At 42.9% G+C, this 21,332-nt stretch overlaps 1 protein-coding gene across 1 annotated transcript in view; it reads left to right on the top strand.

Moving 5' to 3' along the window:
* Positions 1-21,332, top strand: part of kif26ab (kinesin family member 26Ab) — a 69,457-nt gene that overhangs the window by 15,600 nt on the left and 32,525 nt on the right. Inside the window, exons 3-4 of the mRNA XM_061062802.1 lie at positions 11,671-12,147; positions 17,798-18,003. Coding sequence (XP_060918785.1) covers positions 11,671-12,147; positions 17,798-18,003 — 683 coding nt within the window. The remainder of the gene's footprint in view (positions 1-11,670; positions 12,148-17,797; positions 18,004-21,332) is intronic.

The raw sequence follows: 21,332 nt of genomic DNA on the forward strand, positions 1-21,332 counted from the left end.
CACATCTTGCTCAGCTGTGTTGTGACATTTCATATGAGCAGGCGGGAAAAAAAAGTCCCCGAAGGATATAAAAAAAGCACAACTCCAGACAAAAACTCTGAGCCCAAACACAAAGCTGCCAACAACTCCAAGGTTATCTCTTCATTTCACGATGTGAAATGACATCAGCCATGTCCTTGTCGGCCTATGTTGGCGTTCCTGACATAAGAATAGGCATTCTTGTAACTTCTGTCCTGTTTTGTGATTGGGTGTGCTCAAGGGAAGGTGAGATTAGAAGTCTTACTCTACATAGATCTTGTGTCTCCTTCAAATGTGAAACCTATCATGTAGGCTCTTTCAAAGAAGTGAAAATGTCAAAGCCTTTAAACGGCTGAGGCAATGGTAGTAGATCGTCTCTCAACTGGAAGGCCAGGGCTTTGATCCCCATCTCCTCCGGCCACGTGTTGAAGTGACGTTTGGCAAGACATGGAACCCCAAATTGCAGCAGCGTTTGAATGCCTATTTAGAAGTAGGTAATACTGCTGGACACTTTACATTGCAGCCTCTGCCGTCAGTGTGAATGTGACCTGCGGTGAAAAAAGTGCTTTGAGTAGACTAGAAGACTAGAAAAACGCCTCACAAGCTCAAGTCCATTCATCATTTACAAATTGGTCTGCTTTCTCCATGGATGAAATAGCCGTTTTGTTATTGCCATGTTCGCAGCTCTCGGGATGGTGATACATGTCTTTCAGTGGGTTGATGTGTCCATTACAGTCTGCCCGTATTGGTACTGTTTTAGAATTTTTGCTGATTAGCAAACGCTATCCTGCTAAATTTCTACTGGATGTTGTACATTGTGTTTAATTCATGGACACAGAAATAAGTTACTTGGAAGGAAGATTGATTAAGGTTAGCTTTTAAATATAAAGTAGAGAGCTACTGGCATGACTGTACTAGCCTTTTCAAGTGTAATACCAGGAATGTGTTAAATTCAAATTCATTGCAATAGAAAAAATGTAAAACAATACAAGAACAGAAAAATGGACACGCATCCTTAACCCTAAAGTGAATATTATTATAAATGGCATCAAGCCCAACCAATCCTCACCAACTTATTTTAATTTGAACTGAAATGATTGGGGTTGACTTTTGTAGCAGCCATATGCCAGTTTGCAGGATTGTATTATTCTGTCAAGACAATTGTGCCAAAATGTGCCAGTGACATTTTTTTGATAAGCCAAGCATTTTCTAAGACGGTGAATTGAAATCCTTCATTCTCAGTAAGTGGATTAGCGTGCATTATTCTCCGCCAAGATAGTTCAGCCTCCTTCCTTATCTCGCTGATGCTAAATTGAATGTGTCTAGACGTCTCAATTAACAAGGAAAAAAATAATAACAAAAAGATAATGGTTAGTTCATATCTCGATGTCTATTTTCTTGCAGTGCTCTTACAAGCCTTCAATGTCTACCTCTAATAAAAATACACAAAAGTTTCCCATGTATGCAGCCCTCCCTGGCAGAAAGCCCCGAGCTGATGTTTAAATTTCTATTATTAGTGATAATTGTGTTTCTGAGAAGTTATTGGCATGGTAATGACATCTTTCATGATAAATTAGCATCCCCCCTCTTTCTGTTGTACCTCCACTGGGCTGCTGCACCAGACTGATTCAGCCACTCGCAACTCTGCAGCTCCATTGTTCTGCCGACACGCGGCAGCTTTGTGCGAAACAAAAGGATGCCACTCTCTGAGATAATGCTGTGCAAACTGGAAGGGGATGGGTTGGGGACGCTCACCTTGGCTCAGGATGATTTGTGCTTTGCTTTATGAAAACATGTGAGGAGCCAAAACGGGGGACTAACCTTTAGCTCATTCTAATGTCCCTGCTGCTTTGTGATGCTAAGCAAGCAGTTAGCCTGTTGCTCACAAATCCGTGCTAGCACATTAGCCAGAAAGTGAAAATTGAGATCTCTACCAAATAAAAAGGGGCCATGCTTGACAATGACCACTTACAGGCTCTCATTATGCACAGAGACTCAATATATAGAGTCTCTTCATGTGCAGAGCAAGAGTGGGAGGTAGATAAAAACTCCAGCAGCAGACAGAAAACTTGAATATTGAACAGTATGGCAGCCCGCCAGCACAATTACTGTACGGACCATTCCAGCAGGGAAGTGGAGAGAATAATTGTTGTAGGATACTCAACATTTCACCTTGTCATCACTTTTATACCGCTCTATTTTCCTTACCAGGAGTGAGCGTCCCTATGAATTTTAGCGTAGGAAACCTGGGATGAAATAAAATAGCAACCATATAAAACGAGGCCAATATGCTCCCTTAAAATCCATATGTTGATGTGCTGCCTGGTACTTAAATGTTAATCTGAAAATGATTCATTCTAATCATACTGTTGGTTTTTTATACTAAGTTTTTTTCACATTATGGGATCTGGAGAATACTGATGAAGATATGCAATTACTTCTGTTTGAGCATGAGTAGCTCCCTTTGCATTTTTGTGGTTATTATCCGTTTGTGTGCACACTCACATGTCACACATTTGCTCTCCGCGTGGCTGAGGGAGTTCTGCATTGGAGATTAGCTGCCATGAGCTTCAGCAGCAGTTTGTTTCCTCTCTAAATAAACGGTATTGAGATGGGAGTGCTGTGTTTCCATGCTTGGTGAAAAAGTCCCCCTGTAGAACGTCCTGCAGTGTTTGCAGCTCTATATGTGTGACAGTTCAGACAAAGTAGAAGCAGGTGGCTGTCATCACCATGTATACACTGAATATACAAGTGAAGTAGAGGGTTAGGCTGTTGAACAAACTATTGTATCAGGATCCTCTGCTATGCAGTGAGTGTTTTAAAGTGGGCTCTTGGACAAAAATAGATCCCTCAATGAGCTCCAGTGGATGATTGGAAATACAGAATCCTGTTTCAATGTCACTATGCAGCATACTAATAAAGACGAATGTGAACAGTGTAAAATACTGACTCTAACTTAAAATACACTGTTTTAGCATTAACATCATTTTCAGATTGCAGATTTCGATGATCAAATTTTAATCTCTGATCTTTCTCTGACCATCTCCGAGAATGTTCCAGATAATTTTTGAACCCTCTTGAGCGCCATCCCCACGTTCCATTTTCCCCTCCCCCTTCTGCCCTTTCTTTCACCTGCAGTTTACAGGAACACCTGGCTCCTGCCTACTCCGCTAGCCTGTTGAATTTTTCATTATGCTCTCATTCTGGTTTGTTTCCACAGGCAAGAGAGAAACTACCTTGAGAGCAACTCGGATCCAAAAATCAGCCAATCTAATTAGAAGTGCACAATAGTTGGTGCAAGTGTACATAAACACAAACCAGCGTGTCCCTGGTGAGGAGAACATAGCAAGCAGCCGTGCTACTGCTGCCTGACTTGCTCCATGGCAGCAGTGGGCAGGGATGTGGAAGATATTTGTACAGGATAAAAATTATTTTCATCTTCCTAGGTCGTCTAGTGAGGCTGCTGAGTATGAGCTTTTTCTTTATGGCTGTGTTATCACCAAAAGTGGCCAGGTCTTTCTGTCCTAGGAGCGTCTATAAAAGTGACCAGAATGTTCCTCTAGTCTAGTCTATCATTGTCTCCTGAAGTTTGATAAATCACACCTGTTTTTCACTTGTTTTGTGTTTTTTTTCCACCTGTAAACTCAAGCTGGATTTTAAATACTGAGCTTACTGATGTTTTTTCATTTTTGTTTTTACACGAAATTGAAAGTCATTACTTCTGGAGTATTGTTCACATGCAAGCGTGGTATGGCTGCATATTGCTGTGCTTGTCTTCTTGATGCTGCTAACTCGTCCAATCAGAAGCATTAAGTACTGGGCCCTCCCCCAATGTACCAAAGTACTTATACTTTGTGAAAGAACAACCCATGGAGGGGGTGTAAAAAGGTCCTTGAGCTTTGCTTGTATTCTAAATGCTGCATACAATAAAGTTCCTGGGACTTCATGTAGACCCTGAAGCCTGCAGGGGAAACGCAATGCATACCTCAGAAAGTTCCCCGTTCCTGGGAAAAAAATTCCTGGAGGAGAAACGCAGCTTTTGTTGTTCTCTTTGTAATTAATGGAATTTTTTGGTTTCTGTGAAAGATGTAAATGTTTTATTTGTTTGTTAAAGTGTAGACCAACCACCACCAGTCTTCAAATGAAGATGTTATCCTGGAAGTTACCAATGTCTATCACTCTTTCACTGTGGAGTCCAGACTGGACCTCCCAGCAGTCTGACCTTGTCCAAAGCTGATGAAAGCTTGACGGATCTGGGGCTGAGACAGCCTTTGGGTCCTCAGCTGACGGAGAAGGAGAAAGAGAGAGAGAGAGAGAGAGAGAGAGAGTGAAGTCTGTCCAAACAGTCTGAAAAAAGCTTTGTTTCTTTATGTGCGTGACTGAACAGGAAAAGGTAATTAACTGGCCGAGTGACGAAAGGCTGGAGTGATGGATGGGGGCAGTGTAAAGACAGTCTCACAAGGGGAGACACACGCGCGCACACTCTCTCACACACTCTCTCACACACACACACACACACACACACACACACACACACACACACACTCACACATAGACCAGCATGCACAAGCGTCAACCAAAGTTTAGTTAACCTTTTATGTAATAATACTTTTATAAAAACATACATTGGGTCTCATTCAACCTTCAGTAGGAGGAGCTACAAACACTCACACTCTGATAAATGTGTGGACCATATGGAGCGTTGACACATCATTATATGGGGTCATTATTAGTAGCAGGGAGGTTTGCCAAAGGATAATAAGTGATTAGAACAGACTCTGTCTATGTTTAACCTCTGGACCAGTGGGATCTGTGGCTGTTTAACTTTTGATGGACAGGGACAGCTGTTTTTATGGATGATAGGAGGAGCTTTTCACTGAAAAGAGCCGTATCAGAGAGCAGTGTCGGACCAAAACAAACTGACATGTCACACCACATCTTGTCAAGATATAAGAAACTAAAGGATGTTGTAGGAAATATTGAAGCAGGATCATGCAGTCCTTCATTTGATAAAGTGTCACTGATATTCTGGACAGGTGGAGCTATCATGTGTTGAAAGTGTCACCAATGAGTAAGGCCTATTTGCATTTTCTGTCAGCAGTTCGCTGACAGTTAAAGGGAGGAAAGGGCTAAATCACACTGGGCAGACAGACTGACATCTGTTTCTGTAAGCTCCCTGTGAACAGATGCTCCATGCAGGGAAACTTGGCTGTTCATTTAAGGAAATACTGCAACAAAAAAAATCTGATGTACTCTTCCAAACAAGGTAATCTTCTGTTTGATCTGAATAAGGGGAAGTTTGTTCATTTTAATGTGTTGTTGACTTGGTATCTAAGTAGTTTGTCTCCAATACAAGGGTAAGTATCTCTGAAGAATGCTGTTATTCAAACAGATTTTCCAAAGTAAGGGTTCATGAGGTCTTTGATTTTGAACGTAAGTAATATAAATCAATTCATATGTCTCGCGGTAGTTCATTTTTGGTGTTCCATCTTGATTTGCAAACTCACAATTTTTAACCGCATGCCTTATTCGCCTTCTTACCCTTGTGGGGAGAAAGCAGGCATGCTACTGCTGATAATGTAGCACTGCATGCTGTATCATTTTTTTGTTCTTTTCTTTGTCTTGAGGTTTTCTTGCAGTCCACAAAAGTTATTAAGATTAAAATCACAAAATAACCAGAGACAAAGAGGATTACTGACACGGCAGCCTATGAAATGCAAAAGCAGAATTCATTTTGCAACCATATCTGTCACAAAAGCTAATGGGATATGGAATTTAAAAACAAAAATTTCCCATTAGAAATGCTGGAAGCAGCAGAGATATTTCATCATTGTTTGATGGAATCTCATTATGCTCCATTAAAAAAACCTTAAAGAGACGGAAAACAGAAGCAGCCAGAGTTTTTCCACCAAGGATGAATGAATGCATTCCTGTAGTGTTGCATGCTTTTTGACTGGGACAATATTATCAGGTAGGTAATGACAGTGTGGTTGTGTTGCTGAAGATACTGCTGCTCTCTTTGGGAAAAGTGCTGTTACAAGTTTGTTTAATCTTGTCAAGTCAGCAGGCAGGGGCAAACATCTGTTTGATGTGATTTGGTGAGCCGTCCCTTTCTGTGTCCTACCAAAGGCGTTCCCACAAAGTTAAATGGCATGCTAGTGTGACATCCTGAGTCATTGTGTTCTCTGCCTCTGAGCAGGCAGTGGTTAAATTTAATGGTCTGTATCCCAGATCTTGCTGCTGCACTTAAACCTCCACCTGATATCTAATCAGAGCCCCTCCAGCTTTCTTCTCTGAGTCTGCTGGCTTGGAGAGGTGGAGGCGATAGTTGAGAAGGAGCAGGGTGCAGAGAGGGATTACACCGCTGGATGTGTTGCTTTTATCCCGGGAATGTAATCTGCCTTAATGCCCTGCGCTCACCCGGGGGCAAGGCCAGCAGCTGTGCTCATTTTTCTCCCACTCAGCTGTCAGAGTGAGGCCAGGGCTGTACCTTGTGGGAAAGCTGGCCTGTTGGAAGCTCTCGTCCACACTCCAGAGTCTGGTTTGGGGTCCTGTGGTTTATTGGGGGCCAATCCCTTTGAGACTAAAGGAGACGGTGTGTGGTTAGGGTCAACACTGTCTCAGGGCGAGTAAACAGAGATGGCTCAGTCATATCCTCACAGGAAGGGAAAGTTATGCTGTGTGGTCCTGATTTTACAAGAAATGCAGTCATAGGAAGTACTTAGAATTTGTAACGTGTAAACAGGACTCGTGCTGGTGGGAACACAATATGTGAGGACAGATACAAAGCAGTGTACGATTTTATTGACTTGATCAGGAACGAATGAATGCTGGAAGAATCCTCTAGAAGTTAAACCGGATTGTGTTTCTGTGTTACTAAACTGTTACAACAATAAACACAAAAGTAAGAAAAGAGAAGTCAGAATGTGCTATGACTGATGTTAGACATGAAAAAAGTGAATTGGCATTGAATGATACCAATGGCTGGCAACTTGAATTGATAGGAATATGCCCTGACTGCAGACTACACAAGTTCACATTTGGTCTGAAAAGCTGCAGGTTGTATCCACCATGTCACAACTTTTCACTTTATTTTCCTCATCATGGATGCATGTGGATACAATTTTCTTTTCATTCTCGCTGTCTGCCATTGCTTCAGTGGGTCATGGGGAGCTTTTATGTCTGGGAAAATATCTGTCGGGCTCAACTGGAATAGAAAATATGGTTTCCCAGAGTATTTTACTTTCGATGGAGCGTGCTTAAAAGTCTCACGGCTAGCGAGGGGCCTCATGCATTTCAAATCACTCTGACCTTCCCCTGATTTGAGTCAGGTTGTTAGTGCATATCTGGCCTGCTGCTCCGCTGCTCAAAAGGACATCAGATTGGCGAATGCAGAAACAGTCAGATGGCATTTTCACTTTGTCTTGTTGGAGGAAAGGTGTGCTGATGAAATGAAGGAAATGAGGTGTGATTTGAGGAGAAATCCAATGTGTGACTTTGCCCGGTACCTAGGAGGCATGGGAGCGAAATCATGCACATCTTTCTCCCTGTCCCCTCATCCATAAGTGGTTACGGCTGAGCTTGTTTCCATCAGCCTCTGGGCATGGCCTGTCTGTGATGACACTCTTCATCAACCCAGAGACCGTCAGTTAGCAGGGTGACTCTCTCTCTCCCTGCTGCCCTGGTTTTCATCACGGTTAGTGTGGGAGACAGAGACAAACTTAGGTCTCTAAGGGCTACAGAGGGCTCATTCGACATGCAGGGATTTCTCTCCCCTTTGCACTCGGCACACCTCCTTTCCATAATAAGGCCATAGCATCTGACTGCATTTGTCCCCAGAGTTTAATAAAGATCAGCGCTGACAGGCAGTAAACCAACACAACCACCCACAGGCCTCCAGGCAAGGGCCACAACCCCAGCCTACCTCCTCTCTCCCTCTCTCTCTCTCTCTCTCTCTCTCTCTCCCTCCGTTCTTATCCTTGCCTGTGCAGTTAGACTCTTATTGCAGAGAGATCTCGGGTTGGAAACCAAAACGGTTCCCCACGTGCAAAACAATGAGCCAGCAGTCAGAGCGCTGAAGTAGCTCCACGCCTCTCCACCAACAGGTTTACTTTGAACATTTGGATTGTGTTGATGCCGCCCATTACATACTTCTCTCTAAAGCAGAGTTGCTCTTGCACACCCACATGCACCTGTCAGTAATATATCATGGATGGTAAAAGAAACAATATGGCTCCAGGGCTGGGTGTAGTCATGCATCATATGTAACAACTTTATGCTTTTGCTAAAGCTCTCCTGCAGTCAGTTCGACTGTGATAAAACAAACAAGTGAGGGAAATGTTTAAACTTGTAACTACATTGCTCGAAAGCTATATTTTGTTTATGAAAAGCTGAAATGTAAGGAGAGAGTAGGACCAAAACACAGACTGTGAACCTGCTACACAGAAGAGCACAGAGAAAAACCCAAAGGCGGACTACGGTGTCAGAGCAGGCTCTGTTTGAAGTTTATTGAAATAGGCTTTCATTATTTCAGTAAGGCTTTTATTAGTAATCAGAAAGGAACTGATTAACCAAAGAGCTGTACAAAGTAGGCACACAAATCTGAGGAAAGAATCCCACAACAGACAGGGTGAAGGAAAAACTGAAAATTGACCCAAACATGGACTGCAATGATTGTCCAAGGGCTTCTCCAAATAAATGTATTATAAAGAAAGACTACCATGATAGTGACAAAGGCGAGGGTAAAAGTAGAGAGAAACCCAAGGCAGCAAAAAGACAGAGTAGAAAGGAAAGTTCCAGAAAGAACCAAGAACAGGCACAGTTAAGGAAATGTAAAGACTAGGAGCAACTGCGATGATAAAACTGGTTCTGTTTACAATTAATTTATAGAAAGAAGGCAAGCTTAAAACACTATCCTCAGTGGAGGTGAGGAAGGCAAGGGTAAAACCAACGAGCAGTCCAAAGCAGGCACACAACATTAAGGGAATCCTAAAACAAGAAAAATCAAGGAAAACGATAGACATGAAATGCCGGAGTGCTCTGAATAGTATTGACCTATCCTGAAGTCCTTATTTTATATCCTTTCCTTCACCCCTTATAAACAATATAAAGATTGACTATTTGGCCTTCAGTCCCAACAGAGCCTCATCATTCCCCTGCACATCCCCGACATCATCATCATCATCCTCCTCATCACCACCATCACCCTCATACGCCTGTTGGCCCTGACCCCCCATTCACTCCAGCGGGCATAAAGCTCACAGACAGCTTTACAGGAGAAGACCGCTCCCTAACCTCCAGAATCCCGAACTGAATAGCAGATGGGCTCAGCTTTGTGTGTCTTTTTATTAGCTCCACTAAATCAACACCTAACAATGCATGGAGCGAGAGAGGGAAATTGATTTCTTCCATCCACCATGTGCCCCGAGGTGGGTGAAGGGGTTGGTCGGAGGGTAAAGGGTGATGCTTGATGGAAGGGCGGAGTTGACTGGTTATGACTTGACTTCAATTTCCTGTCTAGAAAGCATATACATGAAGCCAGACTAGACTGTGAAAATGGCAGCCAGGGGTGTTTCTTTCAGCTCTGTCTCGCTTTTCAGTCCAATTTGTCATAGGCTGTTTCATCTTATTTCAGCGGAACTGTCCCGTCTCGCACATAAATACCCTGGTGGAGCATAACAGTCGAGATTGTTCATGTGTCAGGATGTAGTAAGTTATCATTTTTTTAAGCTCTATCATCGCATCATATTTCTGTTATAAGCTTCTTATATTTAAATCCTCTCCTCACTGCGGGATAAACTCAGGCAGCAACAATCACTTGATCCTGTACTGCACTTGATCGTCATCTGCCCATCAAGAGTTTCTCATTGCCTGAGAGATTTATGGGTTTCTACATCCTGAATACATTTCTCTGTGGTCCTTGCATCCTGTCCGTGCCTACTCAAGTGTAAAGTAAGAAGCCAATATAGTAAATCATTAACCAGAACCGCTCAGTTAACATAAGACTAGTCCAGTCACACTCCAATGCATGATTGCTCAACCAAGGCTCTCCACGAGTTGTTAGCGCTAACCTAGCCCCAAATACATCCTAACACTGGAGTCTGTTGAGAAAGAATCATAGGTGAAGCAGCAGGAACAAAGAAGCACTTCAATCCAATGTTGTTTGGTGCTTTCAAACCCATTGCTTCCCAAACTACTTATCAAGTTATCAGAGAAACTAAGCTGTTGGTGCGGCGTATCCATTGAGTTCATTGGCTGCTTTGCCAAGGCAGATCCCTTAACTTTGAGATGTCCCAAAAAGTATAAAAAATCTGTCTGGAACCTTGCGATCGGAAAAAGTCGAAAGGACATTTCTTTTACATATTTATACCTCCTTATTTGTTTCCCACACTTGTAGAAGTGTGGGGAACAAACTGACAGATGTAACAAATGTGTACATCTGTCAGTATCGATATGGAAAAGCACAACACCTACCCATAAACATCTACCCATCAACATATTTTGAGTATAGTTTTTTTTCTTCTTCAAGAATTAAAAACATGTCGGAGTGATACGTTTCCATGATTTTCTGCTGGGCTGTACGAACATTGCGTGATCATACTATCAATTCTGTTGGTTTTTCTCACAGAGAAAGGTCAACTAAGAGTCTTGGTATCGAGTTGCTTTCATGGGGGAGGAGATTTAGAGTCCCTCAGCCAGCCTCCGTGGTCTCTAGGTCTACTGGGCGAGCTGTATTAAGTGGCACTGCATTAGAGCAGAGGATTGTTGTTTCACCACCGCTTCGCTCCTCCTGATCACCTCGGAGCTTCCACGGAGCAAAGGCCTCATAAACATTTATGTATGGGCTGCGGGCTGCTGTCTAAGGCCACGACTCCACTGGGCAGAAGCCTGGTGCCCCTTTATGCCTCTTAAGAGACTGTGCTTGTCTGTGTGTGCAAGTGTTAGCGTGCGTGTTTGTTTCGAAAAACACAGAGAAACTGATGTCCAACCTTCGCTTTAACATTTCAATGATAGCTCTGCAGGCCTCCAGCTCACTGTAGTAGGTATTTATTGTCACATTTGGTGGCTTGTCTTATGTTTTCATGCTGGGACACTTATCATATGTAAATTAAATGGCTTTGGGGGCGAGAGTCCCCTCAGCTGTTGTTTTCTTTTCTCACTCCTCCCAATAAGAGACCGACACCCTAGGGAGTGTTTTTAGAGACAAAGTGAAAGGACAAAACTCCACTGGACACTACTGCTAAAAGCAATAATACGCCCTCGTCTTTCTAAAAATACACACAAATAAATGTGTTTTTCTTGGGAGGAATTTCTCTGTGGGATCTTCACGTAATCCCTCCAAGCCCTTTTCCAGAGTTGTCTCCTCGCGTCTGGTTTGTTTGGTCTTAGGAGTGAAATGAGAAAATGCCAGATCAACCTGATTTGGAGTCTTAAATTGCACGCTCAGTCCAAACAAACAAATGTCCTGAGAAAGGGGAAGGGGCTGAAGCAGGGGGAGAAGGTCCGGAGGGGGTTCAGGGACCACACTGCTTGCAGACCACTGATGCTCCTGGAAAAAGTGAATTACATGCAGGAAATCCTCTGAAAAAGAGGATAACGAGATATGATAGAATGAGTGAAAACATCTCTTTCTTGTTCGTGTTCTCTCTACAGGACCCTGGATATGCAACTTTTCTATTCGAGCAGCTCCAGACACCAAGGAGCCATGAAGCCAGTGTCAGCTGTTGCCAGGTATGCTCCACACCTCTCCACCAACTGAGGCAGGAGGCCTTGCAGACGCTCCAAGATCCCATCCTCACCATCAGCTCAAACATGGAAGCCACGCCCACTACATCTTTCTTACCGCCGCCGGCTAGGTTCACCGTGTCATCCTCAAGTGTTCACGCAAAACAGCTGTCCAAAAGCCAACCTGCTGCACACTCCGTCCTACCCCTGGGGGAGCGGCACAGGGTACCGGGCTGGTCGCAGTCTCCCTCAGCCTCCTCGGGGCAAAAGACAAGCGTGCAGGTGACGGTGGCAGGAGGGCAAATCAGTGGATCCCTGAGCTCCGTCACCATTCAGGCGCAGCAGTACCTGGAGGGCATGTGGAGCATCTCCAGAGTCAACAACTTCCTCCCTCAGCCTAAACCGGTATGTCTTTAATGCATCTTAAACTGTATCTTAAATTTCATGCATTTGATTCAAGTTAGAGCCACTTTAAAGTATCCGCAAGAGCGGAAATAATTTAAGTCAAAATAGCAGCTTATAACTGATCATGATCTTGGGCAAAATTCGAAGAAAGGTGTGGTGCAAAGGGGGCGGACATTTTTGCTTTGTCAGCCCTGTGTTGATTTCAGTCTGTTTCATAACCTTTAAGCAGTTTGGGCTTAAACGTATTAATAAAATACATATTTCCGTGCTTATCCAATTAATAAGCCTATAAGAAAGTAATAATCATCTAGCAAGAAAATAGAGGAAAAAGCGTTTTACACAATTGAATTCAAGCAGGTTATTTAATTAAAAGCACACTGATACGGCAATAAACTATCAGTAGAATCACTTTTATTCTAGATCAGGATAAAATGTCATTTTTGGTGATTGATAACATCTCTTATTGGATTCGTTTAATGGATGATTTAAAGCACCAGATTTGATTCATTAATGGGATGGATTTGGCCAACAGGCTGTCGTCTTAATGGCTTTGGTCTTACTATTTTGTTTCCCTGAAGAGAAAAATGATGAATTCAGATTTTTTTTTAAGGTCATTCACTCATGAAGAAGGGTAATTTCAAAGAACCTAAATCAACACAAAATAATCCTATAATACTTTCATAAAGCCATGTTTCTCTATATTTCTTCTCTTCATGATTCATCATCTTCATCTTGTGACGACAAATGTTACATTTCAAAACCTTTAGCGGAATAAAAGCCCTGTAGAGAAATTTGTGTGTCTGCATATGCAGGCCTGCTGACCTCTCATTCCTCAGTAGTCAAGGAGTCTGACTGATCTGAGGTCAGAGGTCATCGCAACACTAATCTGCTGACCTCGTCCTCAAGGGCATTTCAAATGACCACCCCACAGCGTCACCATAACTCTCCTCTCATGTTGGATAAGCATTAGCCTGAGCTTTATCTGATGTCCCAGAGACTCTAAAAGGTTTGGAGTTTTGCCCTTGGAGTCATGGGAGTAATCTTAGAGTACATTATTTATGAGTTTAAGTAATTTATCTGCACATTTTATCACTTTTTAATACCAACATTTGTTTTACAGTTAAAAAATGTTCTAGCATTAGCTCATGCTATACCATCATCTGGTCCTTGCACTGTAATGTTTTACGTTGGGACAAATACACTTTATATTTTGACACTCCTGTTCTAACTGCTTTGATAACTGCAGTCTGTTTCATGTCTTGGCACTGCTATTCTTTTCTCCCTGCATTACAATCAAAGACAGATTTTCACTCCTCCTTTTAATGTCAACAAGTGTCTTTAGAGATGGTTTATGGGCAGCCATCAAAAGCTTTTAACTGCATGTACGCAATCCAGGGCAAATCAAACGGTCTGGCACTGAAGGGAGAGGCCGACTCGTGTTCTCCATCTATGTGTCTAAAAGCAATTAGTGGCCCACAGTGCAGCTGGGATGAGTTGTTCAACGCGATGGAGACGAGGCTGGGAACCTCCTCGGACAGAGACAGACATCCCTTCAGGACATGAAGTTACAGCTGAAATGGGTGTTATTTTCTCAAGCTGCTTTCTTTCATTAAAACCAGATCCTACAGATTGACGAAACCCACAAACTCGAGGAATGGGAGGGAAGCTGTAAAATCATGATTCTCTCTTTGTTTCTCTGTTGGGAAAGTATGCACTGTTGTTCAGACAAAGAAGCAGAGACGGACGTTTTTTGTGTGTTAACCAATAGGCCTGGGGTGCTCCCACACATACAGCCCATTACAGAGCACCGGGAATCTCTGCTTCACATCTGGACTGATGTCTGCGGTCTATGGAATCAAAACTGCCTGGCTCCGTCATTGTAATTGTGTTCCAATGGTTCATATGACTAAAGCTGCCTTGAATTGAACACATGGCACACAAATAATTAATTCCTTTTATTATTGGTGGTTTAAATGAAGAGTTTCAATCTGTTAAGATAAACCAGAAAACCACATTTCCAAGCTCTTTTTTTTCTACTTTTTAAAAACAAGAAATTGATTGACCCAAATCTGGGATTCTCCTTTGCTCCATAAAATCCAAAAAACACATGTGCACTAATCTACAAAGACCAAGAGCTCTTGACTCACGAGGGTTTCCTTTATTGGCTCACTGGTGTCCTGCTGCATTGGCCCGCTCCTCTGCCACCAATTTGAAGCCCAGCAGATGATCTTGGCTGCTGATTCTTTGGTACAGCTGGGCTGGCATGGCTGTGCGCCACAGAAAGCCACAACAAGAGGAGAAAAAAAACGGATACAGGAAGGAAAGAAAACCCACAGTCTGAACAAATGAGCAAACAATTTAGAGAATTTCGACTTTCTAAAGGTTTATTTTTGTGCCTCTTATGCCTTTTTACTTTAGAGATAGGACAGTGGATAGAGTCAGAAATCGGGGGGGAGAGAGAGAGAGTGTGGAATGACATGCAAGAAAGGAGCCACAGGTCAGACCCAAACCCGGGCCGCCCGTTTGGAGGACCTAAGCCTCTACACATGGGGTGTGCGCACTAACCACTAGGATGCTGGCGCCACCCGAGAGTTTATATTTAATAGACAATTAACATTTTGTTTCAAAAGAGAAATGTCTGGGTGTTGCTTTGTAGCTCATGCTCACACCATCTGACTCCTGTGTTGTTAGTATTCGATTCTCACCTCGGTTGGTTTCAGTTTGGTTTTAGAGGCCATCCAAGCAAGACAGCCAGATTAACACGAGGCCGATTTCACTCCAGCAGCAATCATCAGTTGACCGCTGGGGCCAAAGGTCACCCGGGGGATTCTCGGTCCTTTCAACAGCTTCGGATTCAATGGACTACTGATAGGTCACTTCAGACTTTACAGGAATCACAACACTCCTGAAGTCTTTTTCCGTCTTTTCTTCACTCTTGAAGCTCAGACCTCTATACCCCTCCCTTTTCTGCCTTTACTCTCCAGTAGCAACCCAAGGCAACAGATCAGGGAGGGTTGGGCTAAAGAGTGGAAGGACAGCTCATTACTCACTCTCAGAGCAAACGGCCGTGCACACATGGCTCCTCTGACACGACCTAATTACCTGACCAGGGGATAGATTGTTCTTTTTTAGCCAGAATCAGGGCCAGTTCAGGTCCAATGCTATTGACAGCGGCGCGGCTGAGGGGCTTAAGTCCCAGTTTTACTACCAGAGGGGAAACCCTTTGATAGGCAGTGTGATGTGCACAAGTGTGTGCACTTATGTATATGTGTGATTTAGACTGCAGTTGATCCATATTGAACCCAAACCCCAAACCCCCTTTGCTCTTAAAGTTGCTGCCAATGATTCTAAAACCAAAAGTACAGAGGCTTGATTGGTGACAGATTGGATGAGCTGCACACATCAGCTTCCTGTTTGGCTGCGTGTGAAGTAGTCTAGTGTTTCATGCCAAAGTGTAATGGGTCTTCCTCTCTGGTATGTGCTGAGTTCCTAACCTGTCACCCACACCAGCATGGTGCAAGGCTTTCCGGTTGAGGACCTGTATTTGGCTCATTTCAGTTTGCAGCCAGTTTTTGATCCATGCTGTTCTCCTCAAGTCATAACTTCACACACAGCAGCTTGATCTCTGACTTAACCCCCATGATGAAGCCTCAAGAGAGCCAAAGCGGACTTTTAAAACAAGGCTGTGATTCTCAACTCTGATAACAAGCTCCAAAGGAAGAAAACGGAAAGTAGGAATCCATGAAGAGCACACACTGTTTGACAAACGGTCAGTGAAGCTTTCTAGGAGAAGATAATACACCCATGCTTTAATATTGCTGCTCTTTTAGCTGCAATGTAAAGCTAACACTCTGCAGAGTAATAGCCAATCCTCTGATGTAAATGTCAGAATGTAAGTATGTCCTCACATCCTGGAGTGTAGCATTCACATGTCAGGCTTGGCGTATAAATAGTACAGCTGTCAGCATGAGTTGACAAACGGCATATAATGGAAGGCCGTACACTTTACAAAAACGATCATGAAGGATGTTATTTTGTGTGGCCAAACATGAATCTAGGACAAACACTGAGGTGTTAAATATGCAGAGGGCCTGAACTGTGTTTATAATACAACATACTGTCACGTAAGAGTGGGCTGCAGCAGCACAGTGCTGCATTCAAGGTCGTTCCTGAACACACATTATCCACGTGTCCGTGTTATAAATGTTGTCAGGAAAACTTTGTCCTTTATTTATTTACTTTCCAATGCTGAAAACGCCAAAGAACCGGTCCTTGTCAGCCACTATTGATCATTGTCTCTCAGGATAATCTATCGGCTCCGGTGAGGATTAACCTTTTGTGAGGATGGGGACCCCCGCTGAAGTGGAGTCTCAAGAGTTGCCTTTTGGTTTTTATAATTAGCTCTCTGCTCTCCTTCAGTTGAGACCACGAGCAATCAGTGAACCGTTGCAGACTGCAGAGCTCCTGCTGAACCTTGATAGTCCACTAAGATGCACCAGATTTAGCTCCAAACTTTAACAGAAGGGCTAGTATAATAGTCGTAGCTACAGCTGGCTAGAGGGCTGACTCTATCACCTGCTTTTATTCTTTCTGGACTTTGTATGTTTAAAGCTTTGTTATACAAACTTTTTATCCATATTGAAACTTTTAACTAACTCTTTGCATTGAATGGAACTTGCATTTTGCTGAGGATAGCAGAAATTAAAGGGGGAAAAATAAAAAAGTCTTCTAAAATGAAGGTAAAACGTATTATTTTTCTAAATTGGCTATTTCATCTTTAAAAAAATGTAAGACTTGCACCAAAAGTCGGTCTTCACTTGACTTTGTCATACTAAAAATTAGCCTTCCTCGGGTAATTGTACATTATTATGTATTATATTAAAACAACAGCTAAAGAAAACTAGAAAACTTTTTAAAAAAAATTTAAACACGTCTTTAAAAATCATGTCACTACTTGTTGTCTTTTTGCAGCTCTAATACTATGGATGAAGCTGAAATACCTTTAAATATGACCAGCTTCAGCACATACATTACATGACAAAAAAAAAAATCATACAGGCCATACACCCCGTGCGGCTTTGGCATTCGTTTCAAACGCCCGCGGGCTGAAACAGATGCAGCTCACCTCAGTTTACTCCTGTTCAATTACCAAGCTGCCAGAGCAGGGTGTGCTCATGCTGGCACAGTTTAGAAACCTTGTAAAGCTATCTCATTCCTCACATTGTTGTTGATTGTTTACTCCCTTTGAAAGTCACTGTTATATATTTAAAGTTTTACTCAACCTGCAAGATGTCATGAATATCATTTCTGTACTGTAAGTAAAGTCCTAAATTAGCAACAGAGCTGGAGATATAATCGGGTGCAGAGTAGAGTAAATCACTTGTGATTTAATTACTAATTAAATATGGGTTATCACTTAATTACAGTAGGCTACAGCCAGTGCAGACCTCCAGAGTGTTACCAGAATCAATGCATGGGGCTGCATCCTCGCAGCGCTCTGCTGTGGATACTGCTGACTCCCACTAACCTACTCTGGCTGCAGCAGCTGCCTGTCCATCTGTGGCACAGGCGGGTTAATGGAGTGGAAGGAAACTGTAAAAGACTTGTAAGTGATGGTTGGATTTTTATCTGTGAATCTATGGGTCAACAGGCGCACGGTTTGATGGGGGAAGCTGACAGGGATGTTGCACCTTCAGCGGCCGCAGTCACCACAACGACCACCACCACCATGACCACCGCCAGCCACAGCAGCACCCTGACGCCCTGCAGGCTAAGAAGCAGCAGCCAACCGGGACTCCCAGCACCTAATACATCCACCTCCGCATCCTCATCTGCAGCAGCCTCCTTCTTCATAAGGTAACCCGCACCCCCTTCTTTGTCAAAATGTAGAGATTACATCGAGCTGTTGTGGTGTTAAATGAAGTGTTTAGTGTTTGTGCATGCATTCATTCAGACTCCTGTGCGTGTAGAAGGAATATGCACAGACTCGCCTTCCTAATGTTTGACTTGGGTTGTGTTTCATGGTGTTAACTTCCATGTGGGGCACATATTCCAGGGAGATGTTGTTCTTGCAATGCTTGAATTACAGCATTGCCTTGGGATATGCACCATCATGGGATTAAATGAACCTTAAGTTTCAGGCACCAATGCTAATGAATGGATAATAGGATTGCATAATTCGAGATCAACGAGGAAGCGTCTCACGAAAGGAACTGAGGTTAAAGCCGAGTATTGTCCTGAGGTATTTCTTGTTTGATTATTTTTGTTTCTTTTAAAACAACTATTCAGATTTTGCAGCTTTGGGTGAAACCTTTTCGGTCCTAGTGTGTCTCTGAAACACATTTTTTTCCGGCTCCTCTTGGCTGCAGCGTTGTTGTTGCCCTGGAGAATCCTTCACCCTCTCCAGGCGGGCGGCTGCCTAGTGCAATGTGGTGAATTGTCATTGATAGATTCCCTGGCAGGCCGGTCAGTGCATACATCCCCTGCCTCCACTCTCAGAGGAGTGCTATTCCATAATGAATGTTGGCGAAAAGAGAAGCTGGCTAAGAATGATGCATAGGACCATTGAAGCTCTGCACTGCAGGAGGTTGAAGGGGCTTGTGGAGTGTGACAGGAAGCCCCGTGGGGCATCTGTGGAGCTCAAGAAACCCAAATGGAGTTTGTGTGGCAGCATAAAAAGGGTCAGAGCCTATCAGTTGGACCATGAGGTAAAGGGGACATTCCAGATCCTCTGCTAAATATGCAACGTCCTGTGTTAGCAGCTTCCTGTAGTCCTTTACAACAGCAAGGTACAACCTTCTGCTAGGCAGGGTTAATTCCTGACATTGATTTATTAGTTCTCATGTTTTCTTTGGACACAAGCTCAAAAAGAGAAGTATAAAGAGCCGCGTCTAGCCAGTTACAGTGTGCTAATAGCAGGGGGGAAAAAGAGGGAGGTGGACTTGTTTTTTCCTCTGCAGCAGGTCCTGGTTGGGCAGAGGGGGTGTAGGTGGAAGTATAGTAAAAAGGTTCCACCTTTCATTTCTTCCTTGATGATAATTTGCTGCCAAGAATGTGGTGTTTAGCTTGGCCCAGAGAAACACAATGATGAAGGGCCCAGATTTAAAAAGCATTACATTCTGCAGTCACAGAAAAGGGCATTGGAGGTGGCGTTGATATGAAGCCCACACCCTTTTCCTGCCCATCTGCAGCTGGAATATCATTATCATCATCATCATCTTGTTGTTGTCTTAGTTTCATCTTTTTGGATATCTCTGTTGATTGAACTGTAAAATCCCTAAAGTCAAGCAAATTGCAACAATCAACAGATTTTCTTGTTTCCGTTGCACTGGGAGCACTTGATTTAAAAAAAAACAAAAAACAATGCAATGGGTGTCCTTCACGTTTTAGACTTGATTGGAAACTCACATCTGATTAGTATTCCTTTTTGTTCTCGAAAGATACAATTAGCGGGATGCATGTGTAAACCCTGAGAGCCAAGGATGTAGCAGCAGAATATCCAAACAGCAGTTTCTACCCCGATGGATTGGAGAAAGGCTCCTTAGACACTTGTCTGACATTCACTAACACCGTTCCACTCAGAGATGAAATTTTAATTAGAATGCAATTAGCCAGAGTTGAGCTGCATGCGCTATTCTGCTGCAGAGAGAAAGGAAGAGCGTGATGGAACAAAAGAGATTCGTTCATTTTTCATTGCAAAAAGAAGTGAAGCGTTCACCTGAGTTTAGAAAAAAACGTTTAATTTTTTTCATTTAAGATGTCTACTGAGTTGAAAAGTCATTTCAGTATAAAGGCTTTGATTACTTCAGACACTAAGAGGTCAGAGTCATATTAATGACAATTTCTATACATGATTTAGTAATGTGCCACATCAGAATAAAAGAAGGTGCCGTCAAATTACTTCATTCTTTTCAAAATAGGGCAAAGGTTTTCACACTCACACACACGCTCTGGTAAATCTACTCATAGTTATATTGATAGCTATGTCCACCAATTCTTGAATTTTGTTCCTTAAGACTCCCGATGTGAACTACAGATGGATAGAAAGAAAGAAAGAAAGAAAGAGATTACCCTGCCAATTTGACTCACTAGCTCGTTTTATGCTGCAAACGTTTCTCCAAAAAGTGCAGTGACACGCTACTACTTCCGAAGACGATAAAGAGGAGGGTAACTTTGTCACCCCGTTTCCCCTCCACAACATTCATTCATTCATGCAAGGCAAAACATCACAGGGAGGTAAATATCGCGGCTTGAACCAGCAGTCTAAATAGGACTACTGTGTCATCTCTTAATGACTCCTCGCATTGGCACTCATGGCATGAATAAGCATAAAGTGAACAGAAGTTGATTGACCACTTTAACTTTTAAATATCATTTTATATTCTTTAGTTAATCAGACATGGTGATGACTAGTATTCAGTCGGTTAAGACATTTTGTGTTGACACATTATATTTAAGAGGCATAGAAAATGAAATGGCTTTACATTCAAGGGATCAAATAAGTAAGTCTTACTTGAAACATTTTTGAATGCTTTTGAAAATCAGTGATACAGTTGTATTTCCCCCTTCTTCCTGTTTGTGGTAATCATGCAGAATAACCTGAAACAAAGAAGACCCCGGTGCCAGTAATGACCAGATGGTAATTACACAGACTATACAGTCACAGGGCGACAGGAAGAGTCAAGGGTCAAACTTCGACTGGATGGTGTGTGTGTGTGCATGTCATTACAGTATATGTGTGTCAGAGTATGACAGGGGGGGGTCAGGGTAATGAATTTAGAGCCATGTGTTCAGCTGACTTGTACGTTAAGCACTGATTGCCTTGTGACAGAGCATATGATTAGTGTATTGACATAGCGTCGTGTAATGAAACCAGGCGGAGCTCACAGTAGGGGGCTAGCCGCTGCGGCTAACCGCCATCTCGCAGATCCTTCTACCCATCTCTCTGTCCCATTAACACTTGCTGATGGTGACGGTGTGTTTATTACTCCCCAGGCCTGTGGGATTTCTCAGTGCCCACTGCTGAGAGGAGCCGACTGCTCAGTTCGATGTGTCAGTGTGCGAAGCATAGGACACTTTCCATGGTCTTTCTTTGGTCTGATGTGTTTTTATCACTGTTATCATGTTCAAGAGAAGAAATAATTACTCCCCCGTGAGATACGTTTGTTAATATTAACAAGTGAATC

The sequence above is a fragment of the Labrus mixtus genome, chromosome 18, assembly GCF_963584025.1.
Source record: "Labrus mixtus chromosome 18, fLabMix1.1, whole genome shotgun sequence".
Taxonomy (NCBI): Eukaryota; Metazoa; Chordata; class Actinopteri; order Labriformes; family Labridae; genus Labrus; species Labrus mixtus.